The sequence below is a fragment of the Pipra filicauda genome, unplaced genomic scaffold (genome assembly GCF_003945595.2).
Source record: "Pipra filicauda isolate LSUMZ 115617 unplaced genomic scaffold, ASM394559v2 scaffold16_size7369187_pilon, whole genome shotgun sequence".
NCBI lineage: Eukaryota > Metazoa > Chordata > Aves > Passeriformes > Pipridae > Pipra > Pipra filicauda.
Window position 1 is genome coordinate 3,701,946 of NW_024104207.1, and position 22,072 is coordinate 3,724,017.

Consider the following 22,072-nt stretch of genomic DNA (forward strand, 5'->3'; position numbering starts at 1 on the left):
CGGCGCTGGGGGAACTCGCGCCCATTGGCGGCCCGAGGGCGCCTGCGCGGCCCCGGCCCCGCTCCCGCCCGCCCCGGCGTGTGTCAGCCGGGCCATGGAGCGGCCGCCGCCGCCCGCCGGGCCCCGGGCAGCACCGGCCGCGCCACCGGCACCGGCCCGCAGGGGATGCGGCAGCGGCGGCGCGCCCATCGGCAGCGCCTGGCGCCGCTGGGCGCAGTGACAGCGCCCTCCCGGCCGCGCCGGCCCCCGCCTCCCTCCCGCCGCCTCCCGCCGCCTGCGATGCTCAGTGAGTGGGGACCGGCCCGAGGCCGCGGCCCGGGGCCCGCGCGGGGGGTCGCGGGAGGCGGTGCCGGCGGCGGGAGCGGGGCCCGGGCGTCCCGCGGCCGCCTCGTGGCGGAGGCCCCGCAGGCCCGGCCCGGCCCGGCCGGCGGCTCCCGGGAAGCCGACGGGGGCACCCCGGGCACGGGCGCGGCCCTGGGGGCAGCCCCGGGTGCTGACGGGGCCGGGCGCCTGCCCTGCGCCCGGAGGTCGCTGGGGGGGCTCTGTTCCTCATGCTCTTCTTTCCCTTGGAAAGTGCGTGGGTTTAATGAGCAGCTTCTTATCGCGCCGTCTCTCTTCCCTTTTCTTTTTTTTCCTCTTTTTTTTTTTTTTTTTTTTTTTTTCATCCTGACAGGGGAAGGCTTTCACTTTTCGCGTCCCTCCAGCGAGCGCACTTCGGCCGGCAGAGCAGCCCCGGGACGGGCGAGGGGCCCGGCAGGCTCCCGGCCCTGGTGTCCGCCCGCGGGGCCCACATGTCCGGCAGCTCCGCTCGGCCGGGGAAGGGCTGGGTGGTGGAGCTGAGCCCAAGGTGGTGTGAAGTGGGCTGGAGTAAAGCGCCCTGCCCAGGTCGCGCAGAGGAGATCGGACCGGTGAAGCCAGGCGTTCTTTGGCACCGTCTTTGAAGCGGGGGGAAAATAGTGGAATGGGCAAAGCTAAATTCATGGACGGCGAGCTACATCTACGTCTAAATGCAAATGGATTCTTCTAAAATCACAGCTATTCCTTCTCTGCCTCTTCACGAGTGCCACTGCTCAGGCAAAAGCTTTCTCCGTAGTTCCTGCTATCCTGTTTTCCTATTTTGCACCATTCCTATGCTGTGTCTCCAAATTAACTTGTCATGTTTACTTGCCCGTTTTTTCTGAATTGCAGCCACTGCATGTGCGACATCCCTTGGCTCTAAGTTTGTGGTTATCTTCGTATTAGTTTATCCTTATCCTGTTTACGCTGAAAATTTTGTAAATCTCAGATTACCCTAATGTCACAAAGTTAAAAATTTGGAGTTAGTATTGTTGGTAGGCCCCAAATTTCACCTGTAGCAATAAAGGATAAAAGATTGTACTTCTCCATCCACAACTGAGGCCTGAGACACAGTTCTCATTGGAGAATATTCAAAAGCTGCTTCTGTTGTTTTATTTTTTATTGTTTGGGTTTTGATGGGGGTTTTTGTGGCTTTTTTTGTTGTTTTTTTTTTTAAGATTGCTTGTCCTTGGCGCTCTGCTCACAGGTCTTTCCACAGTCTGTTGGAAGAAAGACACTGCTGTCCCAAACTCACAACAGGAATACAGAGTCTTTAAAAGCGGCATTTCGAATGCTATTTTTCGAGCTCTTTTTGTAGAGTCCGTACTGGGATTTTTCCAAGGCCATGGAATCTGCCTAAACGTGTACCTGAAATGTAGCATAGGCAGGAAATTAATTTCCTTGGCCCGATGTTTAGTTCATTCCCAGCTTTTTTAGGAAGGGGGAACTTGTGATGTGTTTTCAAAGTCACAATGTGATCTTTCCTCTCTTTCCTTGTGTATTTTGCTTATCAGTAAAAACAGTTAATGTGATTAGTATTTGTTGTTCTCTCTGGCTGTTTGAGAGAAATGAGGCAGCTGAGATTTTCGAACAATTGTTTCAAGCTTTCTGCATTTCATGGACACGGAACTATACACTTGCGGTTTTCATGTGCTTTTCATATTTTGGAGATTATCTTCAGTGATGAGAGGAAGAGTCTTAAAATTGATGGGAAGTTAAAACAGCAGGCTTGTCCTTTTATGCCTATAAATTCTGCATCATTGACCTGTTGTGAATTGGCTCAGCTTGAACCCAGCTGAAGGCATTTTGGCAAGCCGTGCATATATTTACTTCATGATATATTCTACTTTTGATGAAGGGCTTGATAAAGAATATTTGCAGGACTGTTGATTTTGCTCTTGCACTTTTCATTAATACTTTTTCTGCTTGGGTGACATTGTTCTTTGTAATGCTGAGGGTGCGGTATAAAGGCAAAGTGAATGAAGAAGCCAAGACTGAAATTAAACTAGAGGTGATAGTGTGTCTGATGCCAACGGGTGTTTCTTGGTGAAGATGCATTTCTTGTAAAGTAGTTCCTGTGCTATCATCTGAGAATAGGGAAAGAGATCTCTATGAGATACTGCTGGTAACATGCACTACTGTGACTGCAGGGCAAGAAACTATGCAGATTGCATAAATCAGCAGCAAACACCACCTTGCTAGTCTTGACTGAGGAAACTGGGGCTTCCCTGTTTTTCCCAAAGCTCCAAAGAAGCTTGGATTTGAATCAGCTGCCAGCAGCTGCTCCTTTCCCAGGCTCTTCTCTGTTGCTGCTAAAATATCTGATCCTGATGTTAGAATTTGATACTACTGGGTAACCTACTGCTTTTTTACCTATCATTTTAAAATTTACCATTTTCTCTGTTGGTCATTGCTCGTTCAGCAGCTTGAAAATGCTGATCATGGTGCTCTTCTTTTGTCACTGTCATTTCAAAGGGTCTCCTGGAGTTCTGCATCTTTCACCAGTTTTTGGTTTCTCCAATCCATTACGAGTTTGGGGTATCATCTGTACATGTATGCTGTGCCATAATGAATAAGGGTTTTCTTACCAAATCTAACCTAGTGTAAATCGATCCTGTAACTGAAGCAAAAACAGTATAGGCAAGGGTATTTCTAAATGCTCCCTCTTTGCTTTTGAATCACTGGCCTGAGGCTATTTGCACAGTTCTGACTGGCCAAAACTGCTTCAGAAACATTAAGTTGATTCTGTCCTGTGCCATTTTCCTTTGGATTATAAGATAAATACGACAATCTAGATGCAAACTTTCCAAAACAGTTTCTAGACCTAAAATAAACATTTAGGAGAGCATCTCAAATACAATTAAGTTGCTACCCAATTCTAAACTGAATGCCAGAGTGCATGTGGAGGCATTTACTTGCACCTGGGCAAGTAATTTGCACGTGAGTCCGTGCTGCTGGCTGAAATGCAGGATGGTAACATAATACATTGTGAACTTTAGTTAAGAGTGGGTTTAGATGGTCCATCCTTGTCTCCATCTTTCTTCATGGCCTTCATTAGAATTCTGTCTTTGCCACAGTTTTGTGCAGCAGAAAAGGTGTTATATTTGAGACAGTGTAAGTCTCAGATATAATTTCTTTAATTTCAGGGAAGATGAAAAGGAAATTTATTTTTGGAGTGGAAAAAGGTGTGGTTGAAACTATTTTATTGGGTCTATCTGGAAATGCTTTGAAAACTCCACACTTGTTGATGACTCCGCCCTCAACAGTTACTTAACCTGTGAGAACAAATGGGAACCTTTTTAAGGTTTTCACCAAAGCATATGGGCTTGCAATTCCATGTATCTGTTGGAAGTAACTTTTGCTGAAACCTTGCATCCCCATCCACTTGGAATTAACTTCACAGAAGGCTTATTGTTCTAACAACTGGGATAAGCACTAAAGTGTGCATGAGTATTAGCAAAGCCTCATTTATGATCATATTTTTAAAGCTGTCCTTTGTTAGGAATATGGTTCTTACAAGGAGGGAAGGGCATCTTTGTCTATCTCTCTCAAAAGGCTGTGTTTCATCAGATTTAGCTGCCTAAACCAGAAAGCATGTGCACTTGTGAAACACATGCAAGTCATTGGTAGCAAGACTGTAAGTTGAACTCTCTCAAGGCAGGCTTTACCTAGTATTGTGACAGAAAAAAATCCCTGTTGCTTAGTTCTGCTTTATTTGAAGCCTTTTAGGTTATCTAAACTTCTGTGTAAAATCGATGGCTATTGTGAAGGAGTGGTGGCAGTCAGGGACTACTCAAATGGCAAGGGAGCTATTGCATTCATCTTACTGAGGTTCCTTTATTACAAGCCAGGGGCTAAAAGCCAGCAGTGAACTCCTTTTGCTTTTGAGATACTAAAAGTGGTGTTTGTGAGGATGGCTTTCAAAATGTATATATAAGATAAACCTTCAAAAGATTCTTTTTTCTTTTTGACCTTTGTAGGAGGTAAGCCTTGATAGATGGAGCCAGGTGACAAAGGCAGAAGGTTCTGCTTTTGTTGTTATTTCCCTGGGTTTTTTTGGGGGGACTTAACCTGAGCAAAGTGCCAAAAGTCTGGCTCTAACCTTTAAGTTCAGATGATAAGCTATTGCTTCCTGAACTACACAAATAGGTTTGGTATTAAAAGCCAATCATATTTATGTTTATGAAATTTCCTTCTTTGTATGTTAATTTCTCATTCTCCTCTGTCTTCTGGAGTTGTTTTGTTGATTGGTCAAGCAAAAGAACCAGAAAATGATTGAAGAATACTTAAACTGCTACTATAAAAACATGAGGGGGAAAAACATTCCCTTTTTATGAGCTATTTTTAACAAAAACAAATGCTTCAGCTCACCACTGCAGTTTTAGTCCAGAATCCTGGTTTTGATTCCTCAGTGAAATTAGCAGAATTAGGCAGCAAAACATCTTCAGGGATCTGATACAAAGTCTCTAGGTACGCCTTAGTACTGAGAGGCAAATGCCCTAAGGTTCTGTTTCATACTTCAGTAATGAAGTTGTTTGACTTCAGAAATGAAAATACTGAGCTGTTTGTTTTCTGTCAGTATTAACACAACTGTGGTGTAAGTTGATCTTAGCTTATGCTTGCACAGTAAGAGCCTCATCGTCTCTTCCTTTTCTTTTGAGGTCATGAAACGCGTACGCACAGAACAGATTCAGATGGCAGTGTCCTGCTACCTCAAGCGCCGTCAGTATGTGGACTCAGAAGGTCCCCTAAAACAAGGGCTGAGGCTGTGTCAGACTGCTGAAGAGATGGCAGCTAATCTCACAGGTAATTCTGTCAAATCTTCCATGGGTACTTGACAGAGTTGTATGTATATTGGCAACTGTGTGAATTTGTCTGCACATATGGACAGCTCTCCTTTTGAAATAAAGAAATTTCTCAGTGTGAAGTTGGCCTGAGTTATGAACTTTTGAATAATGAAAATGTGGATGAAAGTGTAACAAGGTGACATTCATAGTCAGCGAAAGAGCAGGCTGAAATACCAGGTTAGGGTAGTGGAAAATACACATGTTGTATCCCAAAGAACATGAAGTCTGGTGAGTAGTGCTGCTTTGGGACAGAGGTGAGAAGAACCTAGATGAAGAATTAAGTAGAAGCAGGAAAATCTGTTGTACCTTTGTTATATCATGTGAAGTGGAAGACATAAGGCTGTGTCTTTTTCTGGACTAGTCAGCTTTGTAGTGGTGAAAGCACTACTCTGTCACTTGGGGTAAAAAAATCTAAAACCTTCAGTGGAGAGACAGTTTATTTCCCTGCATACCCTTTCTCCTCTTTCTTAAAGGCTTTTGAATCCTGCCACACTACCTGCTTTTCAAATTGTGTCTGTGACAGTCTGTGTTGTAGTTATTATTTTTGTTACAAGAAATTCTGCTGCTTGAGCACATACAAGTACCAGAAGGATGCAAGCAATGCGGAGGTTATAGAAATTAAATTTACTAGTAAAAGTAATAGAAAATGCTGGGATAACCTTTGAGTGAAAATGTTTTCTGTTAATGAAACTGCTTAGATTGTGACAGTATCCTAGGCTAAACAGAGTGGTAGAGACCTTAGTTACTTGTGGTACAACTTGTTTTGACAAAACATAAGTTGCTGTATAGCTCTCTTCTTGTGGCTACGTAAGATTGGATGCCAAAATAGCTTTTCCCACCTCTAGACTATTTTACCATAGTTAACAATCCAAAGATAAGTGACTTGTGGGTAAATGTTCAGGCTGACTCTCTCAGGGGTCTGAAGGAAATTTGGTAGTATTTCCTTATTTAGAAGTGACTTAGGTCTTACTAATACTTTTCATTTCCTCAGTGTAACGATCAGAAGTTTGTTGCAACTCCGTGAAAAAGTACTGGGGGAAATGGGGAAGGAATGAAACCAAAGTAAAATGCTGAATTGTTTTTTTAGTAGGAGATTTTATGTGAGAAGTGGGTAGAAAGGTTAGTGTTGAAATGGGCTTAGAATGTGATACCAACCATACCAGGTGGCATCATGCAGAAAAAAAGTTTCCATAAAGAGTGAATGAGTGTGTGTTTGGGTTTTGTCTTTTTACTATCTTCCACCAAATGTTATTACTAGATTTCATATTAGTCGGTATCCTCTAGCCAGGGTGCGGGTTTTGTGGATGGTGATTCAGAATTTAGTCATCAGTTTTCAATAGAACTGAAAATGGTCTGCTCTCATGTATTCAGCTGCTTACTACTTCTTGTCAAACATGCTCATAATTAGCTGTCAGCGAGCATGCTGCAGTTCCATGAATGACTGTTGAAAAAGCAAAACCCAGCTTCTTATTCTGACAACAGAGGCTGAAAATACTTTTTGCTGCAGTCATCTTAGTTTTGCAAACTGACTAAAAACTGAGCAGACTGTAAAGCCTGCATTGCTTTATTTTGGGGAGAGCGATCAAATATGTTTTTCTGAAAATGTTTTTGGTTTTTCCATAAGAAAACTCACCTTGCTTTTTGTGTTCAGGTCTTTTGTTTGACTTTTAAATTAACTAGCCTGTGTAAATGGGAGAGTTGCTTACTTCAGGCTTCAGTTCTGTGATTTCTCTTTCACAGTGTAAGGTGTCCTCAGATTTGGAAGTAGCTTTGTTTTTCAATTTTACTTCCACATTTCTTCCACAGTCTCTTCAGTTCAGCCCTTCTTCAGTTCGTCATATGTTTGCTATATCTGTACAGCTGTTTTCACAGAATCACAGAGCAGCCCAGGTTGGAAGGAACCTCAGAAGATCATCTGGCCCAAGTTTTTTTGTGGGAGAGGTAGCCCAGAAGAGATTATCTAGGACCCTCCCCAATCACATCTGCAGCACAGAGCTTCCTTGTGACTATCCTATATTTCTGTAGAAAAGTAGAATAATATTTGAGGACAGAATGAGTGACCAAGGAACAGGTTCCTCTAATATTGCCCATAGGACTGTCTGAAATAATATAAAGTTATACATCATCACACTCACTCAAAAGACGAATCAGTTGCTGTTCAACTGCATTTACAGTAGCCACACATTTGTTAGCTGAAAGCAAATCTGGTAGCAAACACACAAAACCAGGAGGGTACTGTCTGTATCCCTGAGTTAGGAGTGAGTTCCTTTCAATCTGCTATCAGGTCACATAGCTGGCTCCACTTACTGGAAGTGAAGGAGCAGATGTTTCCAATAGATGTTCCTGTGACCACTGGAGAAGATGAAAAAGAAGCTATGGTAGGTTTATTAATGTATGAGAAGGATATAGCCAGTGTTTTATTTCTACCAGGAAGAAAATATGCTTGAAATTTTACTCTTGTTTTGGAATCAATTGAGCTCTTGATCCTTTTTGCAATTCTGGTTGGTGCAAAGTTTTGGTAAGGCAAAGACTTGGACTATAACTTGTTACAGCTGTCTGGTATGTAGGGCTTCATTTACCATTTGCTGGATGGAAATGAGCTCTAGCATTGTTACTGAAAGAATAGGGCATAATGATTGTCCAGTCAGACTATTTCAGGATAGGTAGCCAAAGATGATATTTCACTTTCTGAAGCATCAAGTACACCTTCATTTTGGAATTAAGTTGCTTATGCAGAGAAAGTTGTGGCATGGAGGGAACACTTCATAAAGCCAAGGCCAATGAATTGTGCTTTCATGGAGTGAGCAAGGTGTCAAGTCATTCCCATTCCTGCTGAAATGAGACCACCAGAACTCTGAGGAGTTGACCCTTGTATATAATCCTGTGACACAGCATAAGAGACAGGCTGTCATATTTCTGTTTTTCTTTGCTTTTATAGTGAATAGTATGAGTGAAATTGAAAATTGACACTAAGCATTCTTGAGTTACTACATGTGCATGCCGTTTACTTTTTCATGCTGAATATTGATTATATTAAATTTTAAGTCCAAATAGCAGAGCTTTTTACTTTAGCTGTTAAGTACTACAAATACGTGAGGCTGGAGTTCTTACCAACTTTGAGTTTCAGAAGCAGACAGGCTGTAGAAAGCTCAGTGTAGCTGTATCTTTCAGCAAGTTATATTTATTTATTTCCAAACTAATTTAAGATACAGTAGGGCATTGGTGCTGGAATCTGTTTGGGGTTTTTTCCCAAGAGGGAACGATGAGCGCAGCCCAGCTCTCTGTTTCAAAAGCTGAACTGGGCTTGCCCTTGAGAGTTGGTAAACACACCTCCTATATTTACATAAGCTGAAGGAAGATAGACCTGTGTCTTACCAGAGAGAGAGGGGGAAGAGAATAGCAACAGGCTGCCCATGTATACCGTGTGCTGATCTCTTTCTAATTAGAAGCATTGAGATGAGCTGGAGGCTGGCCTATCTCTCTTTAGCATGTGAACATTTGATTATGTTGTTTATAGACTTCCAGGGATGTCAGAGCTGTGCCTGTGTGCATGAGCCAAATGCTGGAACAAAAAAAAACCCCAGTCACTCAGAAGTAGAAAGACAAAGAGAGAGGATGGAAAGTGGTGCAGGCCAGGGGAAACTGAAAGAAATTGAAGTGAAAGTAATAAAAATAGCTTGTGGAGCGAAAAATAGTTATGAATTGAAAAAAAAAATATGAAAGGAAAATAGTGAAACTGCTTACCCTCTTGTGCTCTAGAAGGGAGGAACTTGTGTTTCTAATCACCGGTATTTCCATATGCTTGGGGTATGTTCGTGCATGTCTGTAGACTTGCACAAAGTCCCCTGTTGGATTCCAGGCAGTTAGCAGAACGGCAAAGGTTTACTGCCAGAGAAGGAGAAGCCAATTCCATTTCTAAATAGTTCAGAACCACTTTTACCAGGGTCAGTACTGGTTCGGAAAAACAGTTTAGCACCATCTCAGGAGACCATACCAACCAGCTACCCTTTAACCTAAAATCCTCAGGGAGGAGGGCACATTTTTATTAAAAACTACTAAGTGTTTGCTTAAAAATTCAGTGCATTTTTACCACCATATCCATGAGACTTAGTAAATTATACTGATTATAATTTGTTGTAAACTATAATGACTGGGACAAGGAATTTGAGAATCTGAGGTAGTGTCACTGCAAACCTTCTGTTTAGGAGAGTTGGTGGGACCCACTGATTAAGAAACTATGTTTTGGAGAAACATAGATTGTAGATGGCTTTCCTCATCTTTTTTGAGTGCAAAGTAGTAAAACTACTGAGTTGTAAAACTGTTAAAGGATCTGTGATGGTGTTAGTCTGATTTTCATGGGAACTTAAGGTTGTATTTGAAAAGTTTAAAAGGTATTCTGGGTGGAGCACATGAGTTGCTGAGATTTTTGGGAGGTGGGGTTTAGCTTTCATTATACTTTCTCATTCATGATCTGTCTAGGTTGTTAATGCCACATTTAGATGCTTTGGACTATGTCCTACCTGGGTGGTTTCAAAGATGAAATGTCATCTGAGTGGCTGCGTATCTTGAATTTTATGAGAAGCTTTGTTTCCAGACACACATACAAAACTCCTTAAATCCCCATTTAATTTTTACTTATTTTATTTCACAGTCCAATCTGAGTCTGGTTGTGCCAACGTTGTGTCTGCAGCTCCCTGCCTGGCAGAGCCACAGCAATATGAAGTACAATTTGGACGATTACGCAATTTTCTCACAGGTAAATATCAGGAAGCAAGGAAGAGGACAATAGCTGACTTTTTTTTTTGTCATTTCAATGAGTAAAGCACAATATAATAAAATTCAAAATCATGTCTTTAACAATGTTCTGACTTCTAGTTTTGATATTTCAGTTACTAGAAATAGAAATATTTGATTTTTTCTTATTTGGACTGTTGTCTGTGTGCTGAGTAGCCTTGAATTTTGTAGATGTCTGCTCTTTCTTGTTCAAGCATTTGGCCTTTTAGATCTTCTAGACAACAGCATACATACACAGGACAAGAAGGAAGATTAGTGTTTTATGTGAAAGGCAGGTAACTTAGAAATGAGTGTAGTTCTCTGCTGTCTCCTCGTTTAGGAGTTTTAATTTTATCTATAATTAGCTTATTTTTATGGTGGTCTGGATTTTTAAGGGAGAATTTGTTCCCTTAAATTTGTACTGGCTTTGAGACTGGAGGGATATGACAAAGTAAAAAAATTCTCACTCTGTGGTGATGCCCAAAACAATAATAATTTTTTTTTATTATTATTCACTCTTTTTTTTGAAAATGTTCTCGTGGGAATCTCCTTATTCTTCTACCTAGTCTCCAATGTGGGAAGAAGAAAGTAGACAGAATTTTTAGAGAATAATACCAAGGAAAGTGAGGTTGTCACTCCTCCTGCCTTTGGGCACATCAACATTTGTCCAGTGTAGGGATTTGATCCCATTGTGCATAACATCAGGATTAATATTTCTGATAGTTGTTGAAGGGAAGAGAAGCACGCAGGCAGGAAGGCAGAGGCAGAAAATAATGAAGTCTTAGAGCCTTGCTGCCTGCAGCAGTTACACACCTTTGCACTTGAATATTTGAGGTAAATCCCTGTGGTTTAATAGATTTTTTGAGAAGTATGGTGGCTCTGTTCGGTCACTTAATTGCTTGAGGAAGTGTTAGGCATGGTTTTGGTGTTCAGGTTGGCTGTTTTCATCTTTTTTGTTGTCCCTCTTGCTCTGTTTTGATATCTAACATGTACGAGCTACTTCTTTCTTCATGGGAGTAACTTGCCAGCCTGCACCACCAGGCAGAGCAGGACACTTCCCATTTCTGTGATGCCTGCGCCACCGAGGAGTGGGCAGGGTCATTGAAGAACTAAACTAACTAGTCTCTAGTTCAACCAGCCGCTCAAAGAAGGGCAGGATGAGAGTTTGATCAGGTTGCTCAGAGCCTTTTCCAGTCGGGTTTAGAATATCAAAAGAAGGTACATATTGCTCTGCACCTCTGGGACCCGGCTGCAGGGCTGAGCAATTTGATGAGAATTTCCCTTGCAGCAGCTTGCCTAATGTCCTTCCACTGAGCACCTCCGAGGAGAGGCAGGCTCCTTTTCCTGTGTAGTGTCCCACTCTGTACTGAAGGCAGCAATTGGATACCCCCTTGGTCTTCTCCAGACTAGACAGACCCAGCTCCTGTAACATTTCTTCATATGTTCCTAGGGAATGTTTTTCTTCATTCCTTTTTCTGCCAACTTCCCATCTTTTCCCTTTTGTCCCCACTGCAGAATGAGGTCCTTCCTCTTGTTGCATTTTTGGACTAGTGCACCTAGAGAGAAAAGACCACCTGCTGGCTGCTTAGAGGTTTTACTACATCCAGACCACTGTTTTCACTGGCTTTGTCCCAGTTTCAGTGGGACAGGAAGGAGAATGATGCTTAAGTATACAAGCATGCCAGACCTACTCTATATTTGCTCATAGAAATGAGAGAGAGAGAGGCACAGTATGGACCAGAGAAAGTCTGGAAGAGTGCTTAGCACAGAGGAAAAATAACCTAATGGAAACGGGGGGGGAAAAAGGGTATGCACTGGTGAGCGGCAGGAGAGATGAAAAAGCTGAAAAGCAGCAATGCTTTTTCCATTTTAAGGATCGGCAATGCCTATTTGTTTTCCAGTAATTTGGACCATTTGGTCCTTTAGTAGTAACTCATTGCAGCCCTGTATGTTGCCATGGTGTTCTGCAGCAGGGCTCTGCTTCCTCACAGCTTCCTGTAGCTGGCAAACAGCCCCAAGAAGCTGGTGAAGGAAGGGTGGAGCTGTTGCACAGATCAGTCTCTGCAAGGTACAGCACAGCCTAATCGGGGGTTTGTTACGCTGTGTACTAGGAATTACTGCTGGGATTTGCCTTGGCAGAGAGAGAGAAAGCGTGTACATGGGCAGACACAGAAATAAAACAAGAGCATAGCGTATTGCAGTACATTTTGGAAACTAGCTTCTTTTCCCCTGGGGACAAATTAGTTCCATCCGAAGTACCACATGCAAGTTTTATTGAAGCTAAGAGAAAAAAAGCCAACAAAGCTGAGGCCTAAACAAGCTAGGTAAATAATTTTGACTTAAACACTTAAATACTATTTTAAATATAATGAATAAATTTTCCAGTTCCTTTATCGCAATAAACAAAGGGCATAGTTTTTCCTCTTAAATAAATGAGGGAAATTCAACTGTCATGTGTTTTATGAGGTGGTATATTATTAGGTATCCCACACCTAAAAAGAGTTATGAAATCTCTGAATTTTGTTCTGACAAGGTACCTCACTGACTTGACAGTCTCTATTGAGGTCTGTAATAGGTACTGTACCGCCTTTAGGTGACAGAAAAGGTTCACTTAGATGTGCCAACAAGTCTCCTTTTGCTTGCTCTCTGATGCCACTGTCAAGGCTTTCTCAGTAATCATCCTTGCTCTGTTTTATTCCCAGTAGAAAGAGGATTGAGAAATCATTCAAAGTTTGTTGCTGTTTTTTATACAGATTCAGATTCTCAGCACAGCCATGAAGTGATGCCTCTTCTATATCCCCTCTTCGTCTACCTCCATCTGAACATGGTCCAGAATGGCCTAAAAAGCACAGTGGACAGTTTTTACAGCCGCTTCCATGGCATGTTCTTGCAGAATGCCAGCCAGAAGGATATCATTGAACAGTTGCAGACTACCATGACTATTCAAGATATCCTGTCCAACTTGAAGCTCCGGGCTTTTCTGGACAACAAGTATGTCATCCGCCTTCAAGAGGACAGCTACAACTACCTTCTTCGCTACCTCCAAAGTGACAACAACAATGCCCTGTGCAAAGTTCTGACCTTGCACATTCATCTGGATGTGCAGCCTGCCAAGAGGACTGACTACCAACTCTATGCTGGTGGGAGCTCCTCGCGCAGTGAAAGCAACGGCCTGGAACCCAGCGATGTGCCAGCTTCCATTCTGCAGAATGAGGCAGCGCTGGATTTATTGCAGGACAGCATTAAACGTGTCAAGGACGGGCCCCCTTCCTTAACGACCATCTGCTTCTATGCCTTCTATAACACAGAGCAGTTGCTGAACACTGCAGAGATTTCACCAAACAGCAAGCTGCTCGCTGCTGGGTTCGATAACTCGTGTGTGAAGCTGTGGAGCCTGCGTTCCAGGAAGTTAAAATCTGAGCCCCACCTTGTTGATGTGTCCCGCATCCGTCTGGCTTGTGACATCCTGGATGAGGAGGTCTGGATGCCCTTTTCTTTTTCCCCTTCTACCCCTTTTGCTGGGCTATTTTGGATGTGCGTTGTGAAGTATCTAGTAATGTCTTAGGGGACTATGAGGCTGTTCCACAACCTGTCTGCCTTGCTGATGCACAAATTTTATAGCCTAGTCTTGTCCTTATTCTTTCCTGGAGTGGTTGTAAATGCTGCACTGAGGTGCAGTGAGTTTGTGCATGGGTCATAGTTTGCTAGTCCTGGGTGCTGATCTTCCTCCTCCAGCTGTCCTTGAACAGATGACAGTAGACAAGCAGCTAAGTAAGGACAGGTGACTAGAGAAGGCTCCCTTTCCTTAGGAGCATGGAGCCTTCTTAGGGGTGGGAAGACGAGTCAAGGAGATATGGACAATAAAAACACAGCACTGAATGAAAACTATAAGGCAAATAGCTCAGAACAACCAGGCAGGAGGGTGGAGACACAGGAAGAGGAAAATAAAGACAAAGTAAGGAAAGAGCCAAAAGAGTCTGCTCCAGTGCCTAAGTGCAAAACTGCATTTGAGGCATCACCTTAACCAGAGGTGAAGAGTTATCATGGAAAAAATATGCAGAATGTTAAGGAATCCAAAGTGTAGAAACTTGAGAGGCTTTCTACTCTGGAGTGCTGGAGACAAGGTCAGGAATGTGTATACCTTCACTTTCGAGGCCAGATAGCATCTTCTAATTTGCTTTTTTTTTGCCTTCTAGTCACGCCCTTCCTCCCCTCTTGACACAGCTGCCTAAGTAGCATCTTATATCTGGTTAGAGATCAAAATTTGTGACTCTTCTGTTTTTTAATCACTCCCCTCTTGAAAAAAAGAAAAGCCTCATTTGTTCTTGTGTTGAGCATTTAGCAGTAGAAACAGCTTTTTTTCCACCGTTTTTTCTTCTCCTAAAAATACTTAGTGTCAGGGTTCTGTTTATTTTGGAAGAGTGCAGAGAGCTTGGCGTATGCCTGTATGCAGAGATATGTGATTAGGGATTGCTTTGTTAGTCAGTTTGAGAACAAGAGGCAGGTACTGAGGTGAGACAGCACAACAGCATGTTTGCTGCTTCCCAGGTTAACCCTTTCTGCAGAGTGAGCAGGTAAGTGGGTCAGACTAAACTAAGGTGGGACTATGGATTTGTTTTCATTATAACCTGCAAGAGTTCATAGGACATGTGGCTATTGTCTATCTTGGAAGCCAAATGTCAATAGCCTGCAACAGAGGAGAATTTGTCTGATAAATCAGTGGGTCACCTTCTTTGGCTCTGGCCTATAGAAAAGTGAGATAATGCCAGGTTATCAGGAGTGTGTGTATTAGGTTTTTTTGGCACATAGGCACATACTTGGGTATTGTACCTGTATTATGAAACAGCCATGGAAGCTTGAGTGCAAATGGCTTTTGTTGGCTATTTGATATTTCGTGTATCCTGCAGTTTTTGTGCACAGATCTAAAATCAAAAACTGGTCGAAGACCAGCACGGGTCAAAGTCATCATTGCCCTGAATAACTTCCACCACTAACAAAACAAATAGTGACCTGAGCAGGAGTTGAAAGTTAAGGAAGGATACCAGCCTTAACACACTGCTGGTTACCAAATGCAAATGAAACCCCTTTGACTACAAAGGAAATAAATTCCATTGTCTAGGAGCCCTAAATGAAAATACAGAGGCACCCATAGGATTGCAGGTGGGGACAGACCAGCACTTGCGTGGGTGCCATGGGAGTGGAAGCCACAGATACTAAGACCAAACCAGACCACCTCAACTGGGCTGCATTATCAGTCATGCAGCTCAATGTGAGCAGGGGCTGTGTTTCAGACTGTCACTGCAGTCTGATTAGCAGCAATTCAGAGGGATAAATCTGATGAAAACTTTGACAAAGAACAAAAATCTTGAATGTGCTTTGACATTACTTCAGTGAGTTCTATAGAACAACTTGTGAGGATGTTAAAATTTGTTTTGGTTGACTTCTGTGTTGTGTAATTAGCTTTGGATATTGTATTTAAATAGTAATGCATGAAATAATTAGTCTTTATCTTGGTTTCGTTTGCTGCAAAGAAATAGGTCCCTCTGTTTATGAAATTATAAAGGTCTAAAATTATGGTAGTTACAGTGGATCTTGTTCAAGGTGGCACTAAAGCTATACCATTGGGTTTAGTTTATTAACTCTTTTTCTATATGTGTGTATACACACATGCACATATGTGAGGTCGAGAGTTGGCAAAAGTGTTAAGAGAACAACATTTTTTCCTAGTCCGTGTAGAGCCTTTGTGTCACTAAGGTCAAAATCATCTTCTAGGCATAGTTTTAGTGAATTTTGCTCAGTGTGATGCTGCAGTGTACTTCACCACTGTTGTCTTTCCTCTCAGAAACAGGTGAGGCTTACTATTTTGGGATACTGTAATTCTGTTTTCTTTATAGTAGCATCTCACAAATGCCACTTTTTAGTCTCTTACTTAAGGTCCAGTATAAAAATGTAGTTTTGCAGCTGTCCAAATGGATTTATTGTCTGTCTCTGCAATTTTGCCATGCTCATCGCTGGTACTACATAACAGCAGAAAATAATGCTCGGTTCCAAGCCGCAAGAGTGGCATCCTTTAAATCCTGTGAATATTTAAGACTTGACCCTTTTTAGCTCTGCTTTTAAGGTTTTGCTTTTAAGTGGCAGTGGTCCTTTAAGTGGTAATGAGCAGGGATGATGCTGACACCTTGTTCAGTGGCAGATGGGAGGGAATTCTGGAAGGAGCAGTAAGAAATGTCTTGCAATGAGAGCCATCCTTCCCCATCTTTCCCTGCTAGGAGATCTCTACTGTAGGCAGGTAAGAAATCTTCCCTTTTGACATCTTAAGAGCACTGCAGGATGAGAAAGATGATGACACCCAGGGAAACCTGTTCCTAGTTACTTAAAAAAAAAAAAAGGGAGTGGTGTGAGATTTTGTTTTCGGGTTTTTTTGAGGATGTCACTGTTGTTTTTTGAGGCTTACTCATTCCTTTGAGGCTTATGCTGGGTGGAAGACCAAGATAATTTTTGTCAGCTAGATAATGTTTGCTGCTTACATGGTTAAATGTATTAACTATAAATTTTTCTAGGTCCAAGTGACTGTCATGCAAAATCCATTACTGATTTAAGCAATAGCTGAGGATTTGGGCAGTTTGTCCGTAGGTATGTCATTTAGAAGATGTCCTGTGTAACAAACCATGCCAACATTTTTGCTCTTTTCAGTTTCTTATTAATATAATTTTTTGGAGTCTTGCACTTGCTCAGGAACATTTTCTGTTCAGTTCTTAAACAGTAAATTTTTTAGCTCACTTTAGTAGTGTGGGTAGGCTTTCCAGTTATATCCTGTTACTTAAAATCTGTTTTGATAGTTCTTTTCAAAATAGGTAGTTCAACTAATAAAATGTAGCTGTTTGTGTGTGTGTGTGTCTGTAGGTTATTGATTAACATAGACTTATTTAATTTAATTTCTTGTCCATTCCAAGGAAATACAAATAGTTCATGCTAACCTGCAGCAGCAACCACTTCAGAAGGAGCTGATGGGATCTGGGTATGCCCAGTTGTATGTTATATCCAGGAATCACATTCAAGGTGTGAAATTGAAATCCTGAAAAAATATTATGAAGAGGGATTCCCTGCCTCCCTGTTGATTTATAACACAGATTGCAATCTTTCTATAGCTGCTGCAAATGCACACCACAATGGTGGTAGTAGCTGTGGGATGCAAGCGTGGTTGATCTGACGAAGAAATGTAGCTTGGTTTTGCAAGGAAGTAAATTAGTGGCTGCACTTGCAGCTGCTTTTGTTAATAGGGTCAGCAGATTAACTTGGATAGGGAGGAAACAGAAAAATGTAGTGTCTCAGAAGCACTATAGGTGTACTGTCTTCAGTGAGCAGTGTGCAGTTGTTTTGCTAAGTGGGTGTCAAACAGAAGTCAAAGATAAGATTTGCTGCCTGTGACCATATAGGAATGTGGCTTTCAATGCTGCAGGAGGTGTTGTCAAATCAGCTGCTACTGTAATACAAGGAAAGAAGAGGAAGTGCGAGTAAGAGAGAAAGAGTATATGCTTGCAGACAGCCTGAGTAGCCTTGTATTACTTCAAATGCATAAAATTAAGTACCTGGACTTGCAAAATTTACAGAAACTGTAGTGCAGTATAGGTAATGGGCTTCCACCGGTAACTTGTCAGGAATCTTATGGTCATAATTAAATAGGCTGATACCTGCAGCATTTTATACTTTCTCCTTTAATGTTCTCCTTTAATAGCCTAGAGATGCTGTAGATTCCAGCAAACAATGCTCTATCTGAGGTAGAAAAAGCAATTTGAATATGAATGGGGCTTTGCATGCTAGAGCCTGCAGTTTATCTCTGCCTCACCTCCATAGCAAAGATGAAGTTGGCTTCCAGCCACCTCATAAAACTCCCATGGGCACTGACTGCTCTGAAGAGAATTAGTATCGCTAAATGCTGCTTGCTGCCTACTATGTATCATGCCATTGAGATGGAGAAAGACAAGGAGGTAGCTCAGTCAGAGTTTGTTCACTTTTGACGTGAAGTCTGAAGCCAAAACTGTCTGTGGGTCCTGAGGTCAGAGGGATGAAAGCTGCTCACAACATGTTGACTTCTGCTGGTCAACTGCAGTCCAGCAGCCCTGGGGAATTGAGTTTCCTCTCGGGGCAGGAAGTGCTCCTTCTGCAGGAAACAGGCCAGTTCACTGATAAAAGTTGAAGGGGCTGCTCACAAACAAAAGGGCATTGTGTTGAATTTGATGTGCAGAGATTCTGTCAATGAGTGTTACTGGTTCAGTACTGAGAAAAAGTGCCTGCCTGACAGCCCTGAGGAAAGGTGGTCTCAACCTACTATACAGGTACACCCCAAGCCATGGTTATCTTGCACTGTCAGTGAGACCACAGCTTGTCAGGCAAGGACACTCTTGAGATTTGTTGAAACTTTTGTAGTCTGTAGCCTTTGAGTGTCAAGAGGTGCTACCTGAGTAGGCTTTCAGAGGCTCTTACCCATCATGTGGAGATTCTTTTAGCATAGCTCACTGAACAGTCTTTAAACATGAAAGCCTTTACTTACCTGCCCTGATACTTGAATTAGAGAATAACAGGATAAAAAGGTTTCCAGTGCCATCATTTTTGTGATTATTCATCTTTTCCTAACCCAAAATGGATACATTGACCTAAATAAGCTGCACACATTTGCAATTCTTGAAGGGTGTTCTTGAATGGTGAGGATGTGAAAGTATCCTGATGGAGCTTGCACAGGGAAATAAATGTTACAGCCTTACTGGGTTTCTATTCACATGTGGGTTTAAGAAAGAATGTCCAACTTGTCAAATACGCTTTGTCTTGCCATATCCTGCCTTTTGTTTAAGACATCTGTGATTATTTCCCTCTACTGTGAGATTCACTTCCAATAATGACTGCACCAAAAGAGTAGATGCCAAGATCTGTTTCAACATCTTAGCCAAATGTTTAGTATAGCATGAATAGGGACTCTGCATATGTTTTTAGCAAAAGGAAAAATGTCATTAAATAGTTATTTTTTCCCTATTTACATACAGTCTCAGGTAAGATGCCTTCTGGATTGAGCATGAGACCACCCAAAATGAAGATTAATGCCATTATAGAAAGTCTTGTCTCACCATCTCTTCCAGCATCCACTTAGATACAGCAAATGCACCAGAAATGTTTGTGTCTCAGAGTTGCACAAACTGTGTGTGCCATGTCTAAAATAACTCCTTCTGTATTAACACCCACCTGTTTTCCTGATGGTGATTCCTGTAGTTGTTGAACAGATTAACATGCTTTCCTTTCTTGTTCCTTTTTCTCCTCCATGACCAGGAGGAAGAGGATGACAGCACGGGCACAGAAATGAAGATCCTGAGAGGACATTGTGGACCTGTGTATAGCACAAGGTTCCTTTCAGACAGTTCAGGACTCTTATCTTGTTCTGAGGACATGTCCATCAGATACTGGGACCTTGGGAGTTTTACAAACACTGTGTTGTACCAAGGGCATGCCTATCCTGTGTGGGATTTGGATATTAGCCCCTGCAGCCTGTACTTTGCCAGTGGTTCCCACGATCGCACTGCGAGGCTCTGGTCGTTTGATCGGACGTACCCACTGCGAATATATGCAGGCCATTTGGCAGACGTGGACTGCGTCAAGTTCCACCCCAATTCCAACTACTTGGCGACGGGCTCCACGGACAAAACTGTGCGCTTGTGGAGCACTCAGCAGGGCAATTCAGTGCGTCTTTTCACCGGGCACCGTGGCCCTGTGCTGGCGCTTGCGTTCTCTCCCAACGGTAAGTATCTGGCATCAGCAGGCGAAGACCAGCGGCTAAAGCTGTGGGATTTGGCATCAGGAACTCTTTACAAAGAACTGAGGGGGCACACGGACAACATAACCAGCCTTACTTTTAGCCCTGACAGTAGTTTGATTGCTTCAGCGTCAATGGACAATTCAGTTCGGGTCTGGGACATTCGGAACACTTACTGCAATGCCCCTGCGGATGGGTCTTCCAGTGAACTGGTTGGTGTATATACCGGGCAAATGAATAATGTACTGAGCGTACAGTTTATGGCCTGTAATCTTCTTCTAGTGACTGGAATTGCACAAGAAAATCAGGAACATTAATTTTTTTTTTTTTTTTTTTTTTTTTAGGGAAGTGGGTGGGTGTATTGAATGTCAGAGTCCATTGCAAGCTGAGATTACTGACTGTGAAACACTTTTCTTCCTTTGCCCCTTGAAAGGCATGTTCAGAGTAATGCAGATGCTTTAAGATGTCACGAAAAGGCCTGTGCTGTTGAACAGAATAAGGAAAAAAGGAGAAGTGATGAAAATACATACACGTTCTAATCTTGTACTTGTAGGAACGAGAAAAAGGGGAGTAAATCCAGTAGCTTGGGGAAACCAAAAGCTTGGTCCAGACAAGTGAAACTGCCAACCAGATAAGCTGCTGACCTGCACTTAAATATCCTGCGTTGATTGATGGGCACATGTTACCTACTGTTAACTGAGGCTCAAGTGTGTGGAGAACTACTGGCCCAGTGTTTTTTGTTTTGTTTTGCTTTTGTTTTCCTGGTATTGCAGAGGACCAGCATTTTTAAGACCCTTCTATTAAAAGAACATTGTGTATATTCTACAATGATAGTGGTCCTAAATACTACAGCTCCTTATAGCACTTCTGGAATATTTTGGACTAAGTAAGTAGAAAATACGATTGTTCTTTTTTGTAAGGGGATGAAAATCTGACCTCAGTTGGGGCCCATCTCTGCATTGTCATTTGGGTTTGATTCCTGATACTAGCTGTGATATTTGTATTTATGTTCCATTAATTAGGAAATTTTCTGACTCTGGTTGCACTGTGTTTTGAGGATGGGAGGACAGTGGGGGCAGAGCGGTGGCTTTAAGGGTAATAAACAACTTGCCTTGTCTGGAGGGAGGGCACAATAGAAATAAAGTGGCTAAGTTTGGACTCCTATTGGAAACAGGGCATGTCAATCCACCACTGCACCTCACAGAAATATTTCCATAAATGGAAGTTGGCAGTCCAGGGAGAGGGGGATGAAGAGAGACACACAAAGTGACATGGGAAAAAATAGTCTTACTAAATTATTGTGTGTACACAGAGGCAGCTCTGCCAGTGTTGGATTCTTCTCAAATGTTGCAATACCGGTTTCATGAACACTTTGTGAGATAAATCATCAGCATTTACAACAAGGATCTGCGGAAAAAGCACGTTCTAGTTTGTCATTTGGAGAGATTAAATATTTCTGCTTTCTGGAAAGAGTTATTTTGTATTTTGTTTTCTATTAAAAGCATTTAGTTTAAAAAGAAAAATAAAAATGGTTTGGTCCCTTTCTGGGAAGTTCACTCCAACTTGCATGGGAAGAAAGCAGCAGCATGTTTCTACACTGCTTGAGCCAGAACCCAGTTGGCACTTGGAGGCTGAATCTGGTGGTCTCGCTCACTTGGTGCATGCTATTTTGATGTCCCTCTACTGGCTTTCCACAGAGCTGATGTGACAGATCACAGAATAGAGTGTTGTAGGTTGGCTGAAATGCACATGTACAGCTTTACAGGTTGGCTGAAATCCACATGGAGGATCTAGGTGCCCCCTGAGGTTGACACTATGCACCAGTAGTGCTGCATGACCTTTACTTTGATGTTTTAAAGTGCCTCTTTTGAGCAATGTCTTCTAGACAGGCTGTTAGTATTAAATGAGAATTCCCTTCAGCTTCCCTCAAATCTTCTGGATTTTCATGAGAAAATTCTCTTGAACACCTAAACAATCTAAGAGTTTGGACTACAATTCACAGTTGCCTTTTTTTTTTTTTTTTATTGTGTACTTACGCATTGGTAAACCAAAATATTTTATTAGAAAAGTGTTTGACCTTTCTGAGATTAATAACAGCATGAGCTGTGGCACAGCTCTGGGAGTACTAGAAACCCCTCTGTACACTTGGAGATAAATGGCACTGCTAATCTCCTGACAGCTGCACATCAAAAGTGTCAAGCAGCTTAACAATTCCAGACCAGCACCAGGAGTTTTGAGGGGGAAAAAAAAGGGTCATGGTTGTATTTCTGGTTCTTTGTGCTATGCACGTTTCCAGAGAGACCTTCATCTTCAG

The 22,072-nt window shown here is 42.3% G+C and overlaps 1 protein-coding gene across 5 annotated transcripts; it reads left to right on the forward strand.

Annotated features, from left to right (window-relative positions):
- The first annotated feature begins 102 nt into the window (after nt 1-102).
- On the forward strand, nt 103-21,228 carry TAF5L (TATA-box binding protein associated factor 5 like). Of its 5 annotated transcripts, XM_039379504.1 has the most exons (6): nt 103-286; nt 674-1,074; nt 4,998-5,142; nt 9,835-9,939; nt 12,710-13,434; nt 19,278-21,228. In XM_039379504.1, the coding sequence occupies exons 3-6, from the start codon at nt 5,001-5,003 to the stop codon at nt 20,073-20,075; spliced, it is 1,770 nt and encodes a 589-aa protein (XP_039235438.1). In that variant the 5' UTR covers nt 103-286; nt 674-1,074; nt 4,998-5,000; the 3' UTR covers nt 20,076-21,228. The 5 variants fall into 5 exon arrangements, with proteins under 5 accessions (XP_039235438.1, XP_027577205.1, XP_039235440.1 ...); XM_027721404.2 differs by lacking the exon at nt 674-1,074; XM_039379506.1 differs by lacking the exons at nt 103-286; nt 674-1,074 and adding an exon at nt 1,797-2,689.
- The last annotated feature ends 844 nt before the right edge of the window (nt 21,229-22,072 follow it).